This window comes from Acomys russatus, chromosome 26 (genome assembly GCF_903995435.1).
Source record: "Acomys russatus chromosome 26, mAcoRus1.1, whole genome shotgun sequence".
NCBI classification, from domain to species: domain Eukaryota; kingdom Metazoa; phylum Chordata; class Mammalia; order Rodentia; family Muridae; genus Acomys; species Acomys russatus.
In genome coordinates this window covers 29,732,479-29,749,600 of record NC_067162.1, presented here as the reverse complement: position 1 = coordinate 29,749,600, position 17,122 = coordinate 29,732,479, and the positions used below count along the sequence as shown (strand labels likewise).

Below are 17,122 nucleotides of genomic sequence, written 5' to 3'. Positions count from 1 at the left end.
CCTTCCAGGGATGCCTTGAGACAACCATGCAACATCATGATCGGCTGCCCTGGCTCCAGAAAGCACGGCCTCAGCCAGGGCTGTTTGAAACCAGTTTGTACCAGATGTTTGCTGTCACAAGACTTGACAGAGTCTAGCTGATCTTGCAACCATTTCCACCTTGGAGCACTTCTCCTGGTGATCTAGGATAGTGGTTTTCAGCCTGTGGGTTGTGACCCCTTTGGGTGTTGAAGGACCCTTTCATAAAGGTCACTTAAGACCATTGGAAAACACAGATATTTACGTTACAATTCGAAACAGTAGGCTAGTTTTAGATGTGCACGTATGTGGGTGGAGAGATGGGCGAGAAAGAGAAGTGGAGTGGTTTGAACACTACAAAGAGAGGCAGGACTGAAGAGTTGAAAGTTCAAAGGAATAGCCCGATGTGAGCAGTGGGTTCATGTCCTTTGATACGGCAGCAGAAGATGGGCTAACACAGGGCTCTTGTAAATGAGGCCTGTGAGAGCTTGGATGCTGGTTTGTGGTAGGAAGGTCATGGAGAGAAAGTGCCACCTACAAGCCAGACAGAAAGCCCTCACCAGATGCCAGATCAGAAGACCAGGGAGTTTATCTTCTAAAACAGATAGCAGTAAACTTCTGTATCTGTGATACTTTTGTTATGGTTACTTGATTGAACCAAGACCCTGGGGATTCTAGTGCCCAACTGCTACCCTGGCTCCTCTGTATAGAATACAAGAACATCCAGGAGCACTTGCTGAGAAACAGAAAGGTGTGTCAGTTACCCAGTTGGGTGAAATTCTTCTCAGTGAACATAACAATGAATGGAGGGCCTGGGAAACCAGGGGAGAAAGATGATAAGGTAGGCAGAGGTGGCATGAGGAAGTGAAGAAGAAAAGACCTATGCTCTGTGGCCCTGTGAAGGGTACAGAATGACCACTGGGTGGTGCTCACTCATTACACCTGCCTGGGAGACTTGCTGTATGTACAATAAAAGTAGACTTCTGGTAGGCTCGGCAGCGACCATCATGCTTTGGGTTCTTTATAAATGTTGTCTGAACGGATGAATGAAAGTGGATGAATGGCTGTGTGAGCGTTGGATAAATCCATGTCTTCAAAGGATACGTAAGCAGGCAGGGACGATCCCACCTGCACTTAGGACAAGTCTGTCCCCAGCACAGGGCATTACAGCTCTGTGTGCCTGTCTTTATCACTCTTTAACTCCTGGATCTTCTGGGGCAGGATCTTGGTCCAGAACTGAAACCTGTGGTCCTTCAGGGCTCGGCCCACGACAGGCTGGATGTCTAGCTGCAGGTACTGCTCCTCTTGGTCAAACACGGGCCAGTAGAACAGTCTGTCACCATTGGGGTTCCTGTTGACATGCCCTCCCAGCAGGGTTGGCCTGAGGTTACTCTGACTCCTTCTTGAACCAGATCCCTTGATTCAGGTCAGGGTGGTGGACCAAGAAGGTCATAGCATTGTGGGAACTTACAAAGGGGAACGTGCCTGTTCTAGAGAAGCAAGTACTACCCACTAGTGACTGCTCCACGTTCAGCAGAGTCACCTGGTAGAGGCAGGCTCTAAAGAATAGTATCATCGCTGTCCTCATCCTTTAGGTTATTGGGAGATGGCCAGTGACTGGAACTCATTAGGAAGCCCTTAACTGTATTGTTCTGGTATTGGGGCTGTCATGTGATGAAGGATGTATGCATGTCAATGAAGCCACTACTCACAATAGGAGCCCTATGTAGGTACTTGCCCCTGGGAAACTGATGGGGAGACATGTCTTCTTACCCATTTCGGGCAAAGTTGGCCCAGTATTTCATTATCATCCTGCTCAGCATCTCCTCCTCCTCAGTGAGGTCAACTGTAGACAGGAGGAAGACAAGGTCCCATTCAGTTGCTTGCTCGTGGTGCACACTCACCATCTCAGGTGTCACCTGACCCTGGGCCCCAACCCTGGGCCCCTCCCTTCTAAGATCTCCTCTTCCTCAGTCTTCCTTTATGTGACCCAGTTCCTACGTGAATCTATCTTGGGCTCATTCTTGAATCTGAGGGCCCTATTTCCATGTTATACTGGAAGGTCACTTAGGGAACAATTATGCCTTTGGATCACCTTCATTAGTTCTCATGACAGACACTGTGGTTGGCCAGGGTGGGTGCAAGTGGAGGGAGCACAGTTTGCAGTGGGAGATGGATTGGATCCTGGTCTTGTTATGGTCATTTGAGCTGTAAGATGTCTTAATCATTTCTGAGTCTTAGTTTCCTCAGCTAGACAGTGAGAGCAGTCACCTCCCAGCACCCCAGTTCCTTGGGATTGAGGAAGACTCACTCATGTTGCCACAGAAAGATCCAAAGACAAAAGGAAGTTCATCGCCGTGGTCAGCTTTCACGTGAGGTGGCTTGATATCCTTGAAGACATTGGGCCGATGCTGGAATTCATAAAAGTAGACAGGCGCATGGGAACCTGGGGGTGAAGACACACTGTGACATAGGGACCCCTCATGCAACTCTTCTTCCTCATCCATGGTTACAAGATAGCGGTTGAGGCGGCCTCAGCATGGGGCTAAGGCTGTGGCTCAAGGTTAAATCATGACCTTGGCTTTCTTTCTTTCTTTCTTTCTTTCTTTCTTTCTTTCTTTCTTTCTTTCTTTCTTTCTTTCTTTGAGACAGGGTTTCTCTGTGTAGCCTTGACTGTCCTGGACTTGCTTTGTAGATCAGGCTAGCCTCAAACTCACAGAGATCCACCTGCCTCTGCCTCCTTGAGTGCTGGGATTAAAGGTGTTTGCCAATGTGCCCGGCATGACCTTGGCTTTCTTAGCTGAGTAGCTTAGGCAAGTCTCTAAATATCACTAACCTCATCTGTAAAATGAAGTTGATGTTTGGCACTTAGGGAAGCACAAAGATGTACTGAAATAAAAACCATCAAATGGCTGGTACCAGGATTCCAATAAAAACAAGAGTAGGGCCAGATATGGTGGCTCATGCCTATAATCACAACACTCAGACGATTGGAACAGGCAGTTTGCCTTAAGTTCCAGTGTAACATGGGCCCCAGAGTGGGATTATGTCTGACATGGATGAAGACCTGGACACCATATAATTCACATGGAATCCACAGCTCTGGGATGACCCTGAGGCATCAGGCTCAGTTCCAGGCATGCTTACGTTGAAAGTGTGCTGTCTGTAGAGCAGGGATCACGAAAATGGTGTCTGCCATCATTTCAAGGAACTGAGCTTGGAGGGTCTGAGGGTCCTTTGTGTCTCCCATGTATTCTTCCATCAGTAGGTCCCCAAACTCTGGAGGCAACATCTGGTACAGGGGGAACAGAGAGAGGCAGTTAGTTAGGCAAGGACTAGGGCAGGGAGGCAACAGCCTCAGGGGTGGGAGATGGGGTCTGAGACATATGTCATGAGGTGTAGGGAGAAGGTTTCAAATTCATGGCTCTTCCCACTGATAGACTCAAATAGGAAAACGGGAACTCATCCTATTTTTATGAGCATCTCAGCTTGGGCGAGTATCTGACAGCTCACTGTCCATTGGAGATCAACACCAGGAGTTTTACCAACTGTGCTGATAAATTCCGCAAATGAGACTGCAAGGTGTTTCTGTCCAATTCCTTCACGGTGTCAGAGATGTTCATCCCCTGGGAGGCAGGGAGAATGAGGCAGGGGTCAGATGGTCTTGTGTTCCAATCCCCACTATCCTCCCAGGGCTCCCCAGGCTTGCATAGGGTGGGACCTCACTGTGGACAGAAACCAGCCAAACTCATCGTTGTTGACACCAATGATGCTGGGGACAGGTCGAAAATCAACAGAGGCCAGCAACTCCTGTGGGTGTCTGGGCAGAAAGGCCCCATCCACAACACCATGGATAGTCCTGAAGGCCTGAGGGGACATTCAAGGTCAAGCAACAATGTTATATTGTGGACATTTTCCCCAATAGCCTATGGGTGCTTATATCCATTCCTGGCTCATCCTCAAATCCTACCCTACATGGTTCCATATGCCTGGGCTGTCTGTCCAAATCCAGTACTATCAGACAGCATGGCCTAGAGGTGAGAAATACGTGCCTGAGAAGTTGAAGGCTATGCAAGCCTTCTGCCCCATATACTATGTCCACTCTTTTTCCTTACCCATGACCATTGGGCCTGACCTTGTTGATAGCAAGTATCTCCTCTTCACTCTTGTTCCGGAGGCAGTTCACCAGGAACTCGGAATCTACCTGCTCACATCTAGACCGGTTGGCCACTATCTGTAAAGGAACCAGAGCTTATCCTCCCAGGCATGGAGAGAAGTGTTTTCCTAACACCCCAGCTGAGTTCAGGTACTCAGCACATCTCATATGGGCAGGTAGGAAGTTGTTACAGCTTCCCCAAAGCTGAGTGGTGGCATCCAGAGGAGTTGTTCCCACCTACTCACATGATTCTGAAAACAATGGGGTGATCTGGGTATAGCTTTACTGGCCAGAGAAATAGCCCATGTGAGACCTGGGCTATGGATTCCGGCCCCTGAGGACCTCAGCAGTTCTCAGGAAGGAGAGAGTAGCACACCTCCATGGCCCTTGTTATCCCCGAAGAGAAGATAGAAAACCAGAGTTTCTTAGGGAAGGGTTGGGGTGGTGGGCCAGATCTGGGATGGTGGAGGGTACTTACTGTGTAGATCACCTCAGAGGTGTTGGAGATAAGGTCAGGCAGCAGGGCCACCCCACTCTCCATGATGGCTCTGTGGAAGAGTCCTTGGGACATGGGGGACACAACATGTGAAGATACACTTGTACCACCTGCAGACTCGCCAAAAATGGTAACCCGATTAGGGTCTCCTCCAAAGTGGGCGATGTTCTGCTGGACCCAGCGTAGGGCAGCCACTTGGTCCAGGTAGCCCCAGTTGCCTCTGGCGTGCTGGTCTCCAGTGCTGAGAAGTGGAAGGGACAGGGATGACTGGGTTGTCTAGGTTCTGCTCACCCACCATTGCCTAGCCCAGCCCCAGACTCACCTGAAGAAGCCCAGGACACCCAGACGGTACTGGATAGTGACCACCACCACATCCTCCATGGCTGCCAGTGTGGATCCATCATACAAGGAAGCCATGCCTACAACCAGAGCACCACCATGGATCCACACCATCACCTGGAGAAGTCAAGACAGGGATCAGCTGGCTTCTTCCTGGCCTAAACACTATCCTAGCTAACCTCTACACTATCTGACACTCTGTAGCTGCTGGCATGGACACAGGGTCATGGTCTGTGCCTAGAGGAGGTATTCAAGCTCAGTCAGAAAGAGCGGGCTGTGTAACTTTTATTCTGTCCCATGCATCACAGCTTGGCTCCATCACTCCCAGAAATTCTCTTAGGTGGAAAGAAAGAGAGTGTCTTCCTCATAATACTATTTAAAAACAGTAATGTCTTCTCCATTACTATTGGCTCAATATATAACTAATGCCTAGAGTCTTTGGTGATCTCAAATTACAATAATTATGTAGTTTCTGAGTTGGTTTCCTTAAAAACTTGTTATTGTTATTATTATTATTATTATTATTATTATTATTATTATTATTATTATTATTATTATTATTATTATTATTATACCGTGTGTGTGTGCGTGTGTGTGTGTGTGTGTGTGTGTGTGTGTGTGTGTGTGTTTTGCCTTGTTTAGGCAATGGTGAATGTTTGGAGGTCAGAGGAATCTTTCTTGACTCAGTTGTCTCCTTCCTCCTTGATATAGGTTTTGGGGATTGAACTCAGGTCACCAGGCTTGCATGGCAAGTCCTCTATCCCGTGTGCCATCTTGTGGGCCTATGAGCTTGTTTGGTCTCTTCTTTGGGAATTAATAGAATGAGCCCCTGGCACACACTTCATGGCCACATCTTCTGACTCTTGGAGCCATCGAGACTGCATGCTCCCATACCCATGAGGCAGCTGCCTGCCCTGACTGAGAAAGCCTTATTTACTCAATAGCAAGAGGATTCCCAGGAAGGTCCACACTGCAGCAGGGACTGCACTAATCTCGTTTCTTCTTATATTCCAGTGGGATAAACGGTCTCTCATCCACAGTGGACCAGGGCCTCATACTCACAGGCAGGTTCAAGCCCTCGTGAGCATGGGCAGGCGAGTAGACGCTGAGGTACAGGCAGTCCTCGGACATGGAGATGGGAGGTGGGGTCAGATTCAACAGGGACATGACCAGTCTGTTCATTTTGTCAGCTTTCTGAAGACACCTGGTAACAATAGTAGTCATTCCAGGAACTGTGCACCACTCAAACTAGCTCCTAGACTGCCTGTGGAGGGCCTTCACCTCCTTCACTCCCCGATGTCTGGTTCATCACGGTCCTTCTCTGAAGTCCTTCCCACCGAGTTCAAGTCTTAGTCTCTAGAGAAGCTGAGCTAGAGACCAGCTTTCCAAAAGGACCCCATGGTTTGGAGGGTCTTGGATCCCACTCTTCCTGAGGGTAGGAACTGTGACTCAGTAGTCTCCATGGGAACCATTGGATGCAGATGACAGACACTAGTTCTTCAGCGCCCATCCAGGCCTGTACATAGGAAGCACCCCCACCCCCAGCCATTGACCAATGAGTGGTGTTCAGTTTTCCTATAGGGTAATGGCACACCTCATTCTAAGTCCAGGGGTCCTCATGTCCTGTCATTTGACCTGCCAATCATTTCCAGGTGAAATTACAGCACTTATAGTAAATAGTACTGGCCCTGTTGTTTGATCCAGTGGTATAGACCCTAAGGACCCAACATTGATGTCCTTATCAGAATCGTGCTGTATCTGCTGCTAGTGTCCAGGGGCTTTTCAAAGTTGGTAGAGACACTCAGATTTCCAGATACCACCTCCCTCAGTGGCAGGAAACACTAGGTTCTGTTGTAATTACAGTGCATGAGTCTCTGCTCCTGTTTTTAATATCTGTTGATGCTAGGCCCTGTAATCTATCAGATATATTCTAACTTGTGAGCCTCAACATAGTCATTGGAAAGTGTACGTGGAATTCCCCACTCACACAGGAAAAAAATTAATTTTTTTTTTGGTCGAGATGGAAGAATGGTTCTAAGTACCCAATGGCTTACAAAACCTGCTCACCTCAGGCCCTGAAGACCCTTGGACCTAGAAGAACTTACATGGCTGGGTGAGAAGTGCCATCTCTCACACCACTCCATGGTTCAGGAGGCTCTGGGGGCGCAAACCGCAGCAATCCAAGAGGCGGCTTGGCAAAGGGAATTCCCAGGAAGGTGTGGACCCCTACATCAGTGCCTTTCACGTGGACGAGGCTGCCTTGCACCTGCCCTGTGTGTGTTGTCCTGATGGGGCCGGCTGAGTCTTGGCCTGTGGGTGGAGAGATACCGTCAGAGCTGGGTCTGTCCAGTCAATGCCTACCACACTGGGAGTGTTGCTGCTTCCTTGTCACTCACCGCTTAGCCATGTCATGTGGCCCGGTTCTACAGTCATTGGCATCATCCATTTCCTCACCTCACATGCCTCCACCACTGGCTTATTTTTTTTTAATTCTGTTTATATGAAAACTTCAGAATTTCTGTATTTATTTCACAGAAGGAAGCTTCCTTTTAGATGTCAATGCCTGATGATGGGGCTTGTGTTTTGTTAAGGGAGAACTGAAGGGTTGAATTCTGAGAATATATTGAAAACCACAGAGCTGTACATGGACACCGTGTCAGTCCTAGGGGATTTTGATGGCCTTTCCAAAAGAGTTAGCATTGGACCTCACTATAAGGGATTCTAATGTGGGACCCAGCTGTTTATTCCAATTTCCCCTCTAAAACCATAAGCTACTGGACCAGTGGAGGCAACAGGAACATCTGATGGAAAAGCTTTTCACTGCATCAGGGAGAGACTTGACTTCACATAATAACACACATGTCCCATTGCAGCGGGACCTAAAGTCATTTGCCTGAAGGCTCCTCTTCTTTCCATTCTCCTAGTTCTTGTTATAGATAGAAGTAAATCTATGGCATAACATAGATATTTCCCCATAATATTCCCTAAACAATATAGGATAAGAACTTTTACACAGCATGTATATGTATTTGACATTTTAGGACTTCTAATTATACCTAGAGATCAATTTGTGGGTCTAATCAGAAAAGCTTCTTTTTTTTTTTTCAGTAGATGGTAACTAACTCAGACCCACAACTGACATTGTGGCATTCTCAGCCCTAAACAGGACATCTGCAGGGATCACTGCATAGCTAACCTGAGCTTTGGATATGAACCTAGAAGTTTCCTGGCAGAAAAAGCATGTCACTTTTGCTCTAATGGTTAAGCTACACCTTTGCCCCATGGCTGGTGTGTGTTGTGAAAGGAAGCCAGTGATGGCGCAGGTCAACATTAGGACGCAGTGCGGGAGGTTTCTGTGTCCCCTAAAATGAGGATGATCTTGAAAAGGTCTCCTTTGGCTACTGCTGGGGTGTTTCTCTGTCCAAGGGGAAGCCACTCTCAGAGGGCAGTCACAGTGCAAAGGGATCATTGTTGCCTGCCTCCGACGGCGGCAGCTCCAGATGCAAACACGGGAGGACAAGGTTCCAAGTCCCACCTCCCCTACCTTGTTCCTGGCCTATTGATCTGCCTATTGAGCCTGCCCAGCTCCTCCCAGCCAGTCTTGCTTACTCAGTGACCCCCTCTCCTCTATGGTGTCAGCGAACTTTGACACATCAGATGGCGTCAGGCCTCATGTTAATTCCATCTCAGTCTCCCTGATGCCTCCCCCTCAGTCCCATCAGGCCTGATCTCTGTATCTGAGTAATGTGGCAGGTCCAACCTGCATTCCTGCCCCCTCGTGCAGGAAACTCACCCTGTAGCTGGAAGAGGAGAAGCAAGAGCCCACAGGCCCTGGCAGATAGCTTCTCACCAAGTCGGGTCAGCTTCATGGTGGACTGGCAGGCCTGTGTCTGCTTGTGGGGTGTTGTTACGAGTCCCACTGTGTTTCACCAAGCGATAGGCAAGGTTTCATCCAGGTAGGAGTTTGGACAGGGCAGGGCGTAGGCGGAGCTCAATGCAGGCCTGGGCAAGGTGAGAGCTGCATGATTGGTTGGGCAGAGGTTGCTGGTGAAAATTATTAGGGCCAGTGACCAGTGCTCCAGTAGGGTGTGGTCATTTCATCTCTTCCACTGTCCCCACTGAGCTCCTTCAAAGGTGCTAAGTGGCTTCTGCAGTTCCTTAGATATCCCAAACATCCTCTCTTTAGGCCTAAAGTTGCTGAATTTCTTACCTTCCTTTTAGTCTTGGTCTCGGTGAGAAGATTGAGCTGTTGGGATAAAGAGGAGGAAGCAGGAAGAGTAATCAGAGGATCCAAGGCGAAGAAAAGCTCAAGATTGACAGGTGGAGAATAGAGCCCGCCTTGACCAGATGTAGGGAACCGACTGAGCAAAACCAACACCCCTTGCTAGGGTGCTCTTCTAGATGACTGCACCCTTCTATGTGGCTGGGCCCTTCATCCTGAGAGCTCCACTTTGCTTCTGGGACTCATAGTTTACTGGTCTCTGTCAATGGTCCCTCATTTTTCAGGCTATGATCTGAGGCTTTCTGAGAGTCCCTCAGTCTTGGCCTTCCTTTAAAATAATAATAATGATGTCAATAATAATAGCAGCTATTATTTGTGTGTGTGTGTGTGTGTGTGTGTGTGTGTGTGTGAGAGAGAGAGAGAGAGAGAGAGAGAGAGAGAGAGAGAGAGAGAGACAGAGACAGAGGCAGAGGCAGAGACAGAGAGAGAGAGAGAGACAGAGAGATGTTTTTACTCTTGAGCCATCTTGCTGGCCATCAACCTTCCTTTTGGGAAAAAAAAAACATACAAGGGACTGGGGAGACAGCTTAGTCAGTAAAGTGCTTCCAAACATATGGGTCTGAGCTTGGACCCCAGTACCTGTGTATAAAGCCAGGCACGGCGACGGCAGCAGGCATTTGTAATCCCAACTCAGGGGATTTCTTCACCAGTCAGCCTAGCCTAACCCGTTAGACCCCAGTCATGGTGAGAACCCTATTTCAAAAAACAAGGTGTGGGGGTCTGGAGAGATGGCTCAGAGGCTAAGACAAATTTTAGGACTAAGGTTTTATGGGTGGTGTCCCCCTGCCTCCACTGGAAGACCCACCTGGCTACAGGAGATGGCTGCTTCAGGCTCCTTAACCTCTGCTGCCAGAAGTCTCAGCTAGGGTTACCCTCATAGACTCTTGGGAGGCTCCCCTGTCCCAGAGATGTCCCCAACACTGATTTCTATTCTTTCTCCCAGTCCTCACCCTACCTCCCCCCAACTCCTACTCACCCCACCCCTGATCCCCACTCTGCTACCCTCCCCACCCTTTTCCACCAGTTCCCTCTCTCCATCTACTTCAGATACCTATTTTATTCCCTGTTCAGAGAGTCAGCATCTTCTCTTGGGCCTTTCTTGGCTGCTTTGGGTCTGTGGATTGTAGTATGGTTATCTTGCACTTTATGGCTAATATTCACTTACAAGTGAGTACATACCATGTGTGTCTTTCTGGGTCTGGGTTCCATTACTCAGAATGATCTTTTTCTAGTTCCATTTAATTGCCTGAAAATTGAAGGGTTTCATTGTTTTTAATAGCTGAGTAGTATTCCATTGTGTAAATGTACCACATTTTCTTTAACCGTTCTTTGGTTGAGGGACATCTAGGTTGTTTCCAGCTTCTGGCTATTATGAATAAATTTGCTATGAATATAGTTAAACAGGTATCCTTGTGGTATGATGGAGCCTCTTTTGGGTATAAGATCAGAAGAGGTTTTTTCCCCCTTCGGTTTGTTTATATGGTGGATTACATTGATGGATTTTCATATGTTGAACCATCTCTGCGTCCCTGGGATGAAGCTTAATTGAGCATTGTGGAGCATTTTTGATGTGTTCTTGGATTTGGTTTGCAAGTATTTTATTGAGTATTTTTGCATAAATGTTCATGAGGGGTATTGATCTAAAAATTCTCTTTCTTGGTTGAATATTTGTGTGGTTTAGGTATCAGGGTGACTGTGGCTTCATAGAATGAGTTTGGCAATGTTCCTTCTGTTTCTATTTTGTGGAACAGTTTAAGGAGTATTGGTATTAACTCTTCTTTGAAAGTCTAGTAGAATTCTGCACTAAAACTATCTGGCACTGGACTGTTTTGTTTGTTTGGGAGACTTTTAATGACTTCTACTTCCTTAGGGGTTATAGGATTATTTAGATTGTTAACCTGATCTTGCTTTAACATTGGTAAGTGGAATCTATCAAGAAAATCATCCATTTCATTTAGATTTTCCAGTTTTGTGGAGTACAAGCTTTTGAAGTAAGACCTAATGATTCTTTGGATTTCCTCAGTGTCTGTTGTTATGTCCTCCCTTTGATTTCTGGTTTTGTTAATTTGGATAGTATCTCTCTTCCTTTTAGTTAGTTTGGCTAAGGGCTTGTCTGCCTTGTTGGTTCTCTCAAAGAACCAGCTTTTAGTTTTGTTGGTCCTTTGTATTGTTCTCTTTGTTTCTAAGTCATTAATTTCTGCCCTTTCATTGTGTATCCTTGCCTGGTCTGGAACTTGTAATGTAAGGTGTGTGTCATGCTGTCTGCTCCGCACTTTAAAAATATTTTAACATTAAATTTTAATTTAATTTAACTTCATGTGTATCGGTGTTTGTCTGCATGTTTGTCTGTGTAGCCCTTTCCTGCCTGGTGTCCACAGAGGCTAGAAGAGGGCGCTGGATTTCCTGAACCTGGAGTTATCATGCCGGTGCTGGGAATTGAACCTGGGTCCTCTGGAAGAGCATCTAGAGCTCTTAAATCATGTGCCATCTTTCCATTCTGTATTTCTAGCTTTTAAAAATTAATTAATTAAAGTGATTATTTTGTGTCTATGGGTGTTTTGCCTTCATTTACGTCTGTGTACCACATACATGCAGTGGTCCTGGGAGCCACAAGAGGACATTGTGCCCACTGTGACTGGAACTACAGACTGTTGAGAGTTGCCTTGTGGGTCCTGGGCCAAGCTTCATTCCTCTGAAACAGCAGTCAGTGCTTTCTGACTGCTGAGCCATTGCACCAGCCTCTATTTTTAACCTTCTGAGGCATTTCTTTTTCTTTTCTTTTTTTTTTAACCAGTAGTATATTCATTTATTTTTCTAGTACCATCTATATGAGGTTTTAAAGATTGAAGCCACTCTTTATTACAGCATATATTTTTCTGACTTGCCTTTACCATTTATTAGAACCCAATACAGCATGACAGTATCATGATAAATGTTTTGACACTGCAGTTCAGAACCTCAGAAACCTGTGCAGGGACAAACATCACTGACCTATAGGAGGCTGCTTGGAGTGTACTTTTTAATCCTGAAATATATAGTTGTGATGGTTAATGTTTATTGTCAACAGAATCTAAAATCACTCAGGAGACAGGTTTGCCTCTGGGAGATTGTCTTACATTAACTGACATGAAAACCCCGTTGTCACTGAAAGTGAGGCAATTCCCTCGGTAGGAATCCTGGGCTGTATAAATGGGGAAGGTGACCTGAGCCCTAGCAAGCATTCATTGCTCTCTAATTCTTGAGTAAGGAGGCAATGTGACCAGCTGCTCCTCCTGCTCCTGCTGCCAGGCCACCCCAACCCCTGACTGATGCCTTGACTTCCCCACCATGATGGACGGTGATGAGATACCATAAATCCATTCCTCAGGGTGTTTTATCACAGCAACAGAAAAGCAGCTGAGACACATACAGTGACATGTATGCCAATAGACACAATAAATGTTAGGTACTTATTATAAAAGCAGAGGAATAAAATCAGCAGGTTTTTTTTTTAAACTTTATTTCTATTATATGGAAACCACTTCTGAATAGAGTACTACAACCCCAGTGAAATTTACATGATGAGAGAATATCAACAGATTCAACATTGGAGACCAACAACAGAATTAATGAATATCTGGGTAGGAATGATCTATGCTCAACTCAAGGAAGAAATATAACCAATATTGAAGATGTAATATATATGTATATACATATGGTCAAAGCAGTCTTATTGTAGACGTTTTGGTTTCTTTAAAAGCTCAGTTACATTATGTAAACATGTTTTTGTTTTAATCTCAAGTATGGGATACGTGACTGCTCCAGTTTGTCCACAGTTTGTAATAGCTTTGTGAGAGGATGTGATCTTTCTCAGTTGAAAACGGTCTGAGGCATTTCTACACTGGTTTTTTCATGGTGGGTGGACCAGTTTGCACTCCCACACATACTGTATTTGTTGTCTTTTTCTTTTAATTGATCTTCACCATTCTGACTCTGGTAAGATGAAATCTCAAGGTACTTTTAATTTTTATTTTCCTGATGGCTAAGGATTTTGAATATTAAAAAAAAAGTCTCAGCTATTTGTATTTCTTTTATTTCTCTCTGTTTAATTCCAATGTCCAGTTTTTAATTATGTTGTTTGTTTTCTTGGTGTTTAGTTTTTTTCTTTTCCTCCTCCTCTTCCTCCTTCTCCTCCTCCTCTTCCTCCTCTTTTTCTTCTTTTGGGTCTTTGTTCTAGATATCAGCCCTGTGTCAGATACATAGTCGGCAAAATTTTTCCTCCATTTTGTAGACTGCCTCTTCAATCAAATGATGGCCCCGTCACTGTACAGGAAGCTTAGTTCCATGAGGTCTCATTTGACAATTGCTGGCCTTGAGCCTGCACTACCAGTGCCCTGTTCAGAAAATCTTTTCCTGTGTCTTTAAGTTCAAGTGTGCTTCTTTATTGGATTCAGGGCATCAGGTCTCACATTGGCATCTAGCAGCATTTACTGAAGATTTCTTCAATGTGTATTTTGTCCTCTTTGTCAAAATTCAGGGGGCTGTATGGGCACGGGCTTATATCAGGGTTCTCAAATCTATTCTATTGGTCAATGTATCTGTTTTTAGCCAGTACAATTCTGTTTTTTTTTAAAAATTACTATAGCCCCATAGTATAATGTGGGATAGGGGTTATGATGACCAAAGTGTTTTTGTTTTTTATTTATTATTTATTTTAGTATTTAATATTGTTTGGGCTATCCTGGGTCTTTCTGTGTTTCCATATGAATTTTGAGATTATTTTTGGTAGGTCATATGTATCTAGAAATCCATCTATTAGTTTAGTGAAGTTTTAAATTTAAAAACACAGGAAGAAAGAGTCACAAGAATGTTTTATTAATTTATTATTGTGTGTGATATGGTATGTGTGTTGTATGTGTGTGTGTGTGTGTGTGTGTGTGTGCGCATTCATGAATGGACACAGATATGCATATATATAGGTGTGGAGGTCAGAGGACAATTTTCTTGAATTTTTGCCTCTCCTACTGTGGGTTTCAGGGAGCAAACTTAGATGGTCAGGCTTGTGCAGCAACTGCCTTTACCTGCTGGGAATGCTCACCAGCCCTTCTAAGAGCGTTTCACTTTGTATATATCTGTGTACACTTGAATTCTTACATACATATTTACACGTATATATGCATAGTGTACACACACATACGTGCTATATATTCTTTTGATTTGAATTTGAATGTCCCTGAAAGGTTTTGAAAAATATGATTTGAACACTTGGCCTCCAGCTTGGGATCCTATTTTGAAGGCTGTGGACCCCTAGGAGGTAGGGTACAGCTGGTGTAAGTTGGCCTCTAGGGCCAAGCTGTGCTGGGGACTTTTAAGTCAACTTGGCACAAGCAAAAGTCATCTGAAATTGAGGAAATCTCAACTGAGAAAATGTCTCCATAAGATAGGGTTGTAGGCAAGCCTGTGGGACATTTTCTTTTTAAAATTAATTAATTAACTTTATATCCCAATCGTAGCCCCCCTTCTCTCCCCTCAGTCCCACCCTCCCTTCCTCTTCCATATATTCCCCTCCCCTACTCCTCATAAGAGGGGAGCTACCCCCAACCCACCTCAGGACATCAAGTCACACCAGGACTGAGGGCATCATCTTCCCTCTGGTGAGGCAGCCCCGCCAGGTGCAAGTGATAAAAAAGCAGGCAACAGAGTCCATGTCAGAGATAGACCCTCCTCCCCTCACTAGGGGAACCACACAAAACCCGAGCTGCACATGCAAGAATTTTATTAATTAGAGATTGACAGGGGGAGGGTCCAGCCTTTTGTGGGTGGTGTAATCCCTGGGCTGGTGGTCCTGGGTCCTATAAGAAAGCAGGCTGAGTGAGGCACGAGGAGAAGCCAGTAAGCCCCTCCATGGCCTCTGCAGCATCTCCTGCCTCCAGGTTCCGGCCTTTTTTGAGTTCCTGCCCTGACTTCCCTCAGTGATGGACTATGATGTGGAAGTGTAAGCCAAATAAACTCTTTCCTCCTTAAGTTACTTTGGTCATGGTTTTTTTTTGTTTTGTTTTGTTTTGTTTTTTCATCATAGCAGTAGAAAACCGAAGTAAGACACAGGCCTTGGAAGGTTGTACCTGCTCCTGGTTTTGTTCTGGTGCTCTCTGCTTTCTGTTCTGCTGCCAAGTGAGGGCTTGTCACCACACCTTCTGCTGGGTGGAGCACCTGACCTTTCATACCAGAATGGACTGGAAGGCTCCCAGAGTGTGACAGATAAATCTTCTTTCAAAGCACTGTGATACTAAAGTAACTTATCCAACGATGTATCTATTTCTGCATCCATCTCTGTAACTCTGTATCTAGCCCTGAAACCACCAATGATCCCTGTATCTATCTCTGCATCCATCTCTGTAACTCTGTATCTAGCCCTGAAACCACCAATGATCCCTGTATCTATCTCTGCATCCATCTCTGTAACTCTGTATCTAGCCCTGAAACCACCAATGATCCCTGTATCTATCTCTGCATCTCTATTTCTCTCCAGAAGCAGACATGAAAAATGTAGGGCAACATCCACAACCACCAGCACATACCCGTACAATGCAATAACAGTTCAGGCCCATTTGTTTAAGTATCAGCGAGGACACAAGATGACTGGCATATCCTCATACACTGGTATGAGATGGTCATTTTGAAGGTGATTCGGTGGTTTCCTTTCTTTCCTTATTTGTCATTTTAATGCTTTCCTGGTTCTGGGGATTGGACCTAAGGTCTTCCCCATGCTAGCCAAGCGCTCCACCGAGAGCTCTAGCCTCAGCACCTTTCTCCCTCTTATCGCTTTTTTATTTTGAGACAGGGCCTCACTAAGTTTATCAGATGGTTTGGGGTTTTCTCTGTAGCTCAGGTAGGTCTCAACTTTTCGATCCTTTGGCCTCAGGCCTGTGAGTAGTGAGGATTACAGGCCTCTGCCACTTTAATTGGCTTTATTGTATTTTCTATTTTGGTGGTGCTGGGATTGAATCCAGGGCTTTGTACACACTAGGCAAGCTCTCTATCACCAAGCTGACCTCTCACCCTGCAGTTTCTCTAAAAGTTCAACATACTTTCCACATGACTCAGCGATTCTGCTCTATGTCTGGACTTTAAAATTTGAAAGCATGTGATCATATGAGGTGAGGTGTACAAATATCCGTAAGCTTTATTAAAAGTAGACAAAGATGTGAATACATGTGAGAGAGCGAAACATTCATATACATAAAATAAGTAAGTCTTAAAAAGTAGCCAGATCTTGGGAGCTAAAAAGTAAGCTTGACGAACAGGCATGAATATCTGGGTTCGGATCCATTGCACCCACATAAAAGCCGGGCATAAGCCAGGTGTGGTAGTGTGCACATGTAGTTGAGACATGGGGACAGGCAGATCCTAGTGCTAAGGTGATAGCCAGCTTAGGGTAAATCTGTGAAACTCAGATTCAGTTAGAGATCCTCTCCCCCCCAAAATTAAGTGGAAAGATAATTGAGAAAGACACCCTAACATCAATCAGTCTTTAGTCTTAACTCATGCTTGCAAAAGTCAGTACAGCTGCTCATGCATACATGGGGGTGGTGGTCAAAATGACATGGTGTGAGGGTCAGTCAAACAAGAGAGGCATGGAGGTGTGTGTGTGTGTGTGTGTGTGTGTGTGTGTGTGTGTGTTTACCATAGAACCATAGAACACATGTGAAGGTCAGAGGACATTGGGAAGTCAGCTCTCTCCTTCTGCCATGGGGAGATTCAGATTCATGTCATCAGGCCATTTTGCTAGCTCAGAAACTCTTCTCCTTATAAGTGACTGTTCCAGATCTTTCACTGTAACAATAGAAGACAG

General features: G+C 45.5%; 1 protein-coding gene across 1 annotated transcript; it reads right to left on the bottom strand.

Moving 5' to 3' along the window:
- Nucleotides 1–1,182: 1,182 nt before the first annotated feature.
- On the bottom strand, nucleotides 1,183–8,966 carry LOC127209534 (cocaine esterase-like). Its single transcript, XM_051169194.1, has 12 exons — nucleotides 8,803–8,966; nucleotides 7,115–7,319; nucleotides 6,072–6,213; nucleotides 4,993–5,126; nucleotides 4,653–4,911; nucleotides 4,154–4,252; nucleotides 3,745–3,885; nucleotides 3,564–3,644; nucleotides 3,166–3,310; nucleotides 2,330–2,464; nucleotides 1,792–1,864; nucleotides 1,183–1,369 (listed from the first exon to the last, which is right to left on the bottom strand). Exons 1-12 carry the CDS (start codon nucleotides 8,876–8,878, stop codon nucleotides 1,183–1,185), a joined length of 1,677 nt encoding a protein of 558 aa, XP_051025151.1. The 5' UTR covers nucleotides 8,879–8,966.
- Nucleotides 8,967–17,122: the final 8,156 nt, after the last annotated feature.

Excerpts from the sequence above, each read along its gene's own strand:
- LOC127209534 (XM_051169194.1), bottom strand. The coding sequence starts at position 8,878 with ATGAAGCTGACCCGACTTGGTGAGAAGCTATCTGCCAGGGCCTGTGGG. Across the intron at positions 3,311-3,563 it reads GGAATTTATCAGCACAGTTG|ATGTTGCCTCCAGAGTTTGG; the intron begins GTAAAACTCCTG and ends CCCCTGTACCAG. Across the intron at positions 1,865-2,329 it reads ATCTTTCTGTGGCAACATGA|TTGACCTCACTGAGGAGGAG; the intron begins GTGAGTCTTCCT and ends TCCTGTCTACAG.